This window comes from Balearica regulorum, chromosome 24, assembly GCF_011004875.1.
Source record: "Balearica regulorum gibbericeps isolate bBalReg1 chromosome 24, bBalReg1.pri, whole genome shotgun sequence".
Lineage (NCBI taxonomy): Eukaryota > Metazoa > Chordata > Aves > Gruiformes > Gruidae > Balearica > Balearica regulorum.
The window spans coordinates 7,104,189-7,113,210 of record NC_046207.1 but is presented as its reverse complement, the minus strand read 5'-3'; the positions used below and the strand labels follow the sequence as shown (position 1 = coordinate 7,113,210).

The window sequence follows — 9,022 nt, the reverse complement described above, 5'->3', positions numbered from 1 at the left end:
AAATTAAATGCCCGTTATTAATGCCATCATTTGCGCTGCCCTCGTTAGCCGTCCCGACAGAGGTGAGCGCGGCTCCTCGCCCGCAGCGTGGCCTTTCCCAGGGCACAAGCTCAGCCCTGGGGAGAGATCGGGGCAAAGTGGGCTCCGAGCACGAGGCTGGGGGGATCGTTCAGGGAGGGCTTTGCTCCTTTGAAGCAGCGCTTCATAAATCCTGGTCTTAAAAGGGGCTCTGCGGCGTTCGCCCTTGCAGGCCTGCCTAAAAACAGACACGCTTTTCCCGTGGGTATCGCAGCAGGTTTATCAGCCATCGTGTTGCTATTTTCTTGCCAGGCACCCGGAGCCATTCGCGTTTAGGTTTTCAGTGATCGTTTAGCAAGCGGCCCCCATGCAGCCCACCCGGTGCAGGTGCTGGAGGGGGAGACGTCCCCCCTTTTGCAGGGGGGGAGTGGGGGGGTGGCTGGTGGCTTTGCCGCACTGGGAGTCGATGACAATGGGCAATTGTCAAGTTGGGGCCCCTCTCGTTTGAGTTTTCTTCCTTTTATAGTAAGTAGCAGTTGCTCCAGCAGCTGGCCTGCCTCTCCGGGGTGAGGACAGGGCTCCGTATATAAGGGAAAGAGCAGCCTTTGCTTTTCATCCCTCCGTTCAGTTGCTTCGCTGAGCCGCAGGACTCATCCCCGCACCTCTGCAAAGACCCAGCGCGATGCCGCTCAAGAAACCCGACCCGAGGAAGGAAGCGGCCAGAGCAGCTCCAGCCCCGGAGTCACCCAGAGAGCCTGCCTTCGATCCCAAGAGCGTGAAGGTGAGTGAGGAACGAAGACGTCACCGTCCTCCTTCGTGCCCGTCATCTGCCAGGCACGGGCGATGCAACGCGTGACGCAAACGGCGTTAGCCAGGCTGAGAGCAAGGGCTGGGAGGCGAAAATCATCAGATTGCATTGATGCAGCGGGCTGGGAGCGATGCTGTCCTCACTGAGGGAGTCTTTCAGTCTTGCCCCATCCGGCCCTGCGCAGCACTCGCCCAAGGAAACTGCTTCGCACTCACACCGGCACGCTGCTGCCCAGAGCTGCGGCTGCAGAGCTGAGCACCCCACAGCTCCCGGCTGAGACGCGGCGCTGGGGCCCGGGCAGCATTAAAAAGCTTTTCTGCCACCCACTGTCTCCATCCTAAAGTATTCTGCCACCTGTGTTGTCTCCTCCACATGCGAGCATCTTTTATCCGAGTTTCTACCACGGGAGCTCGCTTTTTTTCTTGATTCCCCAGGATATGGTGACATTTTTAAGCCAGGGGATTTGTTAATAGCAGGTTCAGCACAGAGGCTGTTTAATCACTTGAATTAGGGATCGAGCCTCGAAATGACATCCTTTCCACCCAAAATAGCCCTGACCACGGTCCGAGCATCCCCGCTGCCTGCCCATCCCCTGCCTGCTGTGCTGCTGCCGGCTGTGCTTTTCACAAGGATCTCAGCTCTGCGGCGAGGGCAGGAGCACTCCCGGGCACGGCCGGACGCGGCACGGATACGGTCCCCCGCCCCGAGCAGGCTGTGGAGCCCGGGGAGGGAGAGGTTCCAGTGGAGGGGGGAGCCCCTCCGCTACCCCGGCAGTGGCACAGCCCTCATGCCCGGCTCTGTTCTCTTCTCCCAACAGATTGAATTTACTGCAGAGCAGATCGAAGGTAAGTGCTGACTTCCCCTTCTCCCAGAGATGGCATTAGAAATAGGAAGTCCTTTTTCCAGGTAGTTTTTCACAGCAGACACGAGGGCCGAGGCCCCACGCATCAAGTCCCCTCCTGGAGGAAAACCCAGCAGGATCCAGGTACCCCATCCCCCCAACACGCTGCTCATCCTCTGGGACGATCTCGAGAGGTTTCCTGGCAGGTAGAGGGGACAAAAGAAATCAGAAAGTCACGTCCCCAACCAGCATCAGGCTGGTAAGGAGATGAGGAAGAGTGCTGGTGGGAAGGGGGGGGCGGGAGATGGAGACGGGAGCGATGCCAGAGGGGAGCGGGAGCCAGCGCAGGATTTGGCGGAGCCTGCAACGCCAGGCTGTCGGGAGCAATGAATGGATCATGGCTCCTTGCTCTGCACTGAGGGTGCCCCAGTCAAAGAGGATAATCCCAGCTTCAGAGCCTAGCAGGGAAAAGGTATTTTTCCTTTCATGGTGAGAGATGCAGCCTGGTTCAAAGTCTGGGATTTGTGCGGGAGGAGCAGGCTCTGGCGATACAAGGACAGCCCCGTGCCGAAGGGCTGAGCTGGAATTGCGATGTCTCATCTCTCCACGGGCAGTTTTCACGCCTCTGTACAGACTGGGGAAGGGATACGATCTGAGGACAGATCCTGGTGGGAATACTGGAAGGAGGAGACCTGGTATCCTGCAGCCTCAGCCCCCAAACCAGCTCTTGAAAGGAGAAGAGAGAGCCAGTGGAAATGTGAGCAAGTTAAAATGCAAAGATATTTGGATTTCACCTGCAGTGACATCCCAGAGCATGTGACTTGCTCCTGTGGCTCCAGGTAGTCAGGAGTGGGCATCACCGAGCACCCTTGCAGCGGTGCCTCTTGACCCGGGGACTCACGGGCGGTGATGTCCCTCCCTGGATCCCCCCAAGAGCCAGATGGAGGGATCTCACCTGCAGAGGTGGAGCATTGTGAGGTCAAGCAGGATAACAGCAGCACCCCGACGTGCTGGGGGAACTGTGGACAGGACTACGGGGACACAGCATGGACATCGTGCGGACGGGTCCAGGGGATGGTGAAGCTCAGCAGAAGAGATAAAGATGCCAAGTACAAAATGCAGGAAACTCAAAGCCCTGGGCAAGGATTCCCACCAAACCTAAGGCAATGCCTACCAGACCATGACATCTCCATCACCGCATGGAGACCACGATCGTATCATCCCACCCAACAGCAGGAAGAGCAGCAGCTCCACTTTGAGCAAGCTATTGCTGGACATCATGAAGAAGATGGACCAGAACCTGGAATTCATTAGTGCCATGGACAAGAAACTCACAGCTCTGAGCGTTCACGTGAACAGGCTGGAAAGGCTGATTACCCACTTGGGCCAGTCAGCTGCTCAGATGGACTCGCTGGCCTGCAGGCAGCAGGATGAAATCCAGAAGTGTGTGGAGCATCTCCTGCAGAAAACCCACCATCTCGCTGCCTGCGTGGAGCAGCTGGAGAGGCAGGTGCCAGCCACCAGCCTTGGGGTCCTTGGCTTGCCTGCAGAGGAGGAGGGTAAGGACTTTGGGGGATTCCTGGAGGACTGGTTTCCCACATTTTGCACCTCGACACCAGTGAGGAGCCTGTCGTAGTGGAGAGGATCTTCTTGGCTGAAATGAGAGGCAGAGATCAGGCTCCGAGCAGCACAGCAGCATGGCTGTCCATGTAGCCAACATTGGGATTAAAAAGAATCCAGCAGCAGGTCAGGAAGCTGAAAAGCATCACACACAGAAGGAAAGAGATCCTTAATTGTTCCTAATTTAGGTTTCCTTTCTCCAGGTAAATTGTAACACTTCATGACATGATAATTTATGGGAGCGAGCTTAGAAATGAATCTCCCATGTCCTTCCAAGTAGAGTTGGCATGACGTGGTCTGTAAGGCTGGGGTGGACATGGTCACCCTTCCCCAAACACAGGCATTGCTGTGCTGTGTCTGCCTGGCTGGGCTGGGGGGATGCCAGCAGAGTGGACGGGGCGTTGGAGGTGTTGTGGGGGTGCAGTGGAGGGTCATGGGGTCCTCAGGAGGGCCGAGTCAAAAAGAGGAAGAGCAAAGAGGGTGTTCTGCAGCAGAAGCATCAGCCTGCACCTGCAGCCGGTGCTGCCAGTGCAAGGTGGTGCAGGAATCCCAGCAGGATTTGTCCAGCCAGCTCCACACGGGTGGCAAAACCTGCTCGAGAAGCTGAGCGGCTGGTTGAAGGAGTCTGGCAAGCTTCTGTGGCTTGTTGCTCAAGGTGGCGCAGGGCTGCCTGCCCTGGGCAGCAGCAATGGGCCCAGACGGCACTCGCCATGCACGTGTCTATCCCTTCCCTGCCTGCCAGGCAGGACTCGCTCCCAGAGGGATGGGAAATGGGGCCAGCATGGCAGGGGACATCCGAGCTCTTCTTCCCTGCAGAGTTCAAAGAAGCCTTCAGCCTCTTTGACCGGACGCCCACGGGAGCCATGCAGATCACCTACACGCAGTGCGGGGATGTCCTACGGGCGCTCGGCCACAACCCCACCAACGCAGAGGTCCTGAAGGTGCTGGGCAAGCCCAAACCAGAAGGTGACTGGGGCAGCAGGGACAGGGTGGGAGAAGCAATTCCTGTGCTGCCTGGCAGCAAGTGAAGAGTTATGTCCCCTGTAGGAAGAACCTTGTGAGATGAAGGAATTGGGAAGAAAATGACGCAGAGAGGCTTCGTTCCTGCGTAATTCCTTCACTCCCCCTCCCCGTACCATGGCTGACATAAGGGATAGGCTGCTCTCGCCCGGGAATGGTGGCAACTGATGCTTAGCAGACTGTGTTCTGAGCTGGTACAAACTGGTGCCACCTGCGCAGTCCCAGGCAGCCACATTGCCTTGGTGACAGAGGACCTTACCTGCTGGTTTTAATTTTTGGCTGATTGCAGCAGTCTGTGTGCAGTCCCCAGATGTTAATACTTTATTCTTTACGTGGATCTTCCCCTCTCAAGAATAACATAGTAATAGTCCCATCACCTTGTGGGGTTTCTCCCCTGTAATCAGATGGAAATGAGACCAGGCTGACTTCAGCCTAACGAGGTTAATCTCTGACCCCATCTCATCCTTCCCTTCCAGAAATGAACACAAAGATGTTGGACTTTGAGACCTTCCTCCCCATCCTGCAGCACTTCACCCGCAACAAGGAGCAGGGAACCTTCGAGGACTTTGTGGAAGGGCTGCGTGTCTTCGACAAGGAGGGCAACGGCATGGTGATGGGAGCCGAGCTGCGCCATGTGCTGGTCACGCTGGGTACGGGCTGGCCCTGGGGAGGGGAGCAGACACGGGCCACCCCTAAGCTCTTTCTGGGCAAACGGCTCGGGTCGGTTGGCTGGTCTCATGTGTCAGGGAGACCCTTTTTTATTCTGCGGCTCGTAGGCTTTTGTAGGAGTGAATGGCTCCTGAAAGTGTGGCCTTTTCCATGCCACAGCTTCAGGCGTGATCTGGGTGAGATGGAGAGTCCATAACATCCTCAACCTTCAGACAACCACTGCAGCTTGGTCCTCTCCCCACAATCTCCCGCCAGCACTCCCCAGTCTGTAGTGGCACACAGCTCCTTTTTAATCCCCTTCTCCTTCCTCTGGTGGCTTTGGCTCTCTGGGAGAAGGACAGGAAGGTCCTGGCAGGCTGAGAGCCCTTCCCCTCACCTCTCCATCCTCCTCCTCCAGGGGAGAAGATGACAGAAAGCGAGGTGGAGCAGCTCATGGCAGGGCAAGAAGATGCCAATGGCTGTATCAACTATGAAGGTAGGAGCAAGAGATTCCCTCGGGGCCATCTCGGATACGGTTGTCTTGTCTTAGGGTGCAAAATGTGTCCTCTGCGAGAACGTGGGTGATCACTGAGAGGGAGGTGTGGACCACCCTCCAAAGCCTCCCCAAGGAGAGCTGTGAGACGTGTCAGCTGGGGTGGGGACAAGGCAGTTGTGCCAGTGATTTCCAGTAAAAGCAGCTGAAGACAGCGTGTTTCCAAGGGTTTCGGGACTGGTTTATCCCCAGTTTTGGCACTGTTTTGTTGTAAGCTATCAAAAATAAACAAAGCCAGCGTCTTTCACAGCAGAGGCTAATTGGGAACATTTGGAGACCCAGATCGCTCACGGCTCCAAAAATCTGGCACAGGGGGTGGTTAAACCTGAGAACCTCTAAAATCGGAGAGCATTGAGGAAAAGAGGGTAACCATTTCCTTTGGCCTCAGAAAACTGGGGACAGTGGTACCGTCTCATCTCCAAGAAGGGTTTGGTATGTCTAAACAGCTTTGGGCTGGCAGGCGTAAGGTGGGAACGGGAGGAGAAATCTCAGTCCTGGCAGAGCGTGTCCCCTTCATCCCTGGGGTGCCCCGGGCCGGGGGTACCCCTGCTGCCTCTCTGCTCGCCCACCACAGCTCACACCATGCTTTGACCTCTCATGCTCTTATTTCTCATTTCCTCCTCAGCTTTTGTCAAGCACATCATGTCTGGCTGAAAGAAGAAACTTCAGGTGAGTCTATCAGCGTCTCCTGCTGCTCACTCCAAAATTGGAGATCCTGCATATAACGGCCAGGGGCAGAACCACCAAAACCCAAACCGCAGAAGCAACCCTGCAGTGGACTAATGCCACAGGAATAATCCCAGCTCTGAAAGCACAAAAAGCTGCGTTTATGATAATAACCTCACTTGTAACTCGTGCCGCTTAAAATATATTGGGACAGCATCGGCCCTGTGACTGTCGCTCATGGTCTGCGTCGATTCTCTGCTCGGAAAGAAAGAGGTTGGTGTGGTTTAAGGCAAAACATTTTCTAGCCCACCAGGAGCTCAGGTGGTCATCAAACAGCAGCCAGTGGAACTAAATATTTAAAAACCTGCAGCAGTGAATGACTTGATGCTAAGAAAATACTAAGTACTTAGCAAGGAAATTTCTGAACTAAGAAATATCAATATTCCCATTAACATTAGAAAGAATATGGAAAATGTACCATTGACGCTTGTTAAGCTTTTTTGTGTTCCTCTAAGTCTGCCTGAGGAAAACAGAGAAAGAGGTTTCTTTTAGGGTGAACTATCCCTATGAAATCTATTAAATTTAAAAGAAAATCCAAATTACTAAGAGCTGGCCCCAGTCTCCCCTGCCAGTTTCTTATGGTTTCGTTATCTCACTTTCTTTTCCTAAACAGTTTCCCTCTCCCCAGCTGTGTGAAAGGCAGGCAGGGGAAAAAAAAAAAAAAAAAAAAAAAGAAGAAAAAAAATGACCTTCAGATACTGCTAAATACACAAATTAAACATTTAAAAACCGTTTTTTTCCCCCTGTACAAATCTCTTTAAACACGAGGAGGTTAAAACAGAGACAGACAGAACTCTGAACTTTGAATGTTCAGCATCCTTTTTATCCTGTTTGTAATCCATTTCTCTCCAGTTTCTGTTCATCGGCTCAGCAATATAGGTGGTCAGGTGGCAAACGCTGCCAGGGAGATTTAATTCTACACAAAACTATTTGCATGAAACACTGGGGGTTTTAATGGTGGGGAATTAGGGTGAGTGCCATCTGAGAGGAAGCACTCTCGTCTCAAAGATTCACTGCGTTAAGCCCTCTCATGCTTGTGTCCCAGGCTCTCGGGAAGGTTTGAACCCACCTGAGCACCATGAACAGCGAGATTCCTCCATCCATGTCCCTTCCTCCCTGGACATCACACATCTGCAGAGATGTTTCGCACGAGCCACCACGAAGAGTTGGCCTCCATGGGTGTGTGCCTAAGCCTCCATATACAATGAGACATCTGCAACTTGGTTTTAAACCTTAAGTTACTCTTTTCAGTCTTTTCCTGTGACACTTGGCTCATTAAATTTTGTTCCTTCCTCCCTTAAATGGAATCTCTGCTTTGGCTTTGGGTTATTCATTGAAGCAGTAGATGGAGGAGACCCCTCGGTCTCCACCAGCGATTGGAGATGGCAGGATGTTCCCACAGAGAGGAGAAAAAGGCAGGTTTGATGACCACTAGATATGAGGTTAGGAGTTCAGCCTTGGGGGTGAGGGTCTTTGTTCACCACCCCACCCTCAGTGGGGGCCAGGAGCTGGGCTGCAGTCTGGTCACGTCTTCCTGATGTAGACCTGGTGCAAAGTGAGCATGAGGAACAGGTTGTATCAAACAGACCCCCTGTTCTTAGGAGGTTCTTCACCTCCTCTCTGCCCCAAAACCAGCTCTTTGGTGGACCTGTAGCCCACCCACCCTACAACATGCTGCCCCATGAGCATTTCCTCCAGGTCTAGGCTGAACTGCACCCTGGAGCAAAGAGGGACCTGCTTCCCTGCCCCCGTCCCTGTCACGGGAGAGACCAGCAGGCACCTCTCCTTCATCAACGCACTGCCTGTCCCAGCCAAAACAGGCCAGAGACCCTTGAAAAAAACAAAAACATCAGAGAAAACATTACAAACATTATTTTTTCTATGTCATTTTTCTACATCGTTGACAGGTTCACAAGTCCAGTTTTGAAGGGTGGTTCCCAGGAAGCTGAATCCAAGGGGGAAGGAAAACAGGGAAGCAATGAGTATTTCTGGGCCAGGTCACACCTCCACCGTCACGGCGCGGGATGGCAGGTCCCTGGGGTGCGGGTAGTGTCCTGCCTGGGATGGAGCCCAGCCAGGACAGGGCTCCCTGGCCGGTTCCTCTCCAGGCAGATGGTGTGTTCGCAGCCAGAAGCTGTCCGGGGGCTGTGCGATGCAAGCTGCTGGCTCTCTCCCTCTTCCTACCTGCAAAAAAATCGTCATAGCATCATTACAAGTGGTGAATAATTCATGACATAACTCAGCCCTCCCATCACCAGAACAGCTGGGAGCAGAAAACACTTTTCTTTCATTTGTTCCTTATTCCAATGTCCTCGCTCTGTGACTTTGACTAGAAATTGAAGGCGTTTTGCTCCAATGTGGTTGATTTCAGCTGCCACTTGCTCCTTTCTGAGCAGTGACTGAGTAACAGCTGCTTTCAATTCCCACTGCTTGATTCAAATGCTCATAAAAAGCAACATAAGCTGTTTATAGACGCAAGATTAGATTTTAGCTTCTGTCTGTGGTATTTCTACAGCTTCCATTAGGGAGAATCTGGGCATCTCGCGTCTTTAATGTACTAGCTGGGTTTTAACCTGTTAAAGGACCACGGTGACAAGGTGAGAAAGGACGCTGCTTGCTGCACGCTCGCTCCAGGGTCACGTTTGCCCTTGCCACCACCGTGGCATTGGCTCCTGCAGAGGAACGTGCTGTTGCAGAGAGGAACCGAGCAGAGGAGAGGCGGGGGACCTGCCCGAACTTGCAGAGGAAATCCATAGCAGAGACCAGGGGCCCTGCTAGCTGTGATATT

General features: G+C 53.5%; 1 protein-coding gene across 3 annotated transcripts; it reads left to right on the top strand.

Moving 5' to 3' along the window:
• Nucleotides 1-506: 506 nt before the first annotated feature.
• MYL4 (myosin light chain 4) lies at nucleotides 507-7,521 on the top strand. Of its 3 annotated transcripts, XM_010309031.2 has the most exons (7): nucleotides 507-799; nucleotides 1,644-1,671; nucleotides 4,104-4,253; nucleotides 4,784-4,957; nucleotides 5,374-5,451; nucleotides 6,134-6,447; nucleotides 7,280-7,521. In XM_010309031.2, exons 1-6 carry the CDS (start codon nucleotides 701-703, stop codon nucleotides 6,160-6,162), a joined length of 558 nt encoding a protein of 185 aa, XP_010307333.1. In that variant the 5' UTR covers nucleotides 507-700; the 3' UTR covers nucleotides 6,163-6,447; nucleotides 7,280-7,521. The 3 variants fall into 3 exon arrangements, with proteins under 3 accessions (XP_010307333.1, XP_075631551.1, XP_075631550.1); XM_075775436.1 differs by lacking the exons at nucleotides 507-799; nucleotides 1,644-1,671 and adding an exon at nucleotides 2,648-3,226 and having other exon boundaries at nucleotides 6,134-6,177; XM_075775435.1 differs by lacking the exons at nucleotides 507-799; nucleotides 1,644-1,671 and adding an exon at nucleotides 2,648-3,226.
• The last annotated feature ends 1,501 nt before the right edge of the window (nucleotides 7,522-9,022 follow it).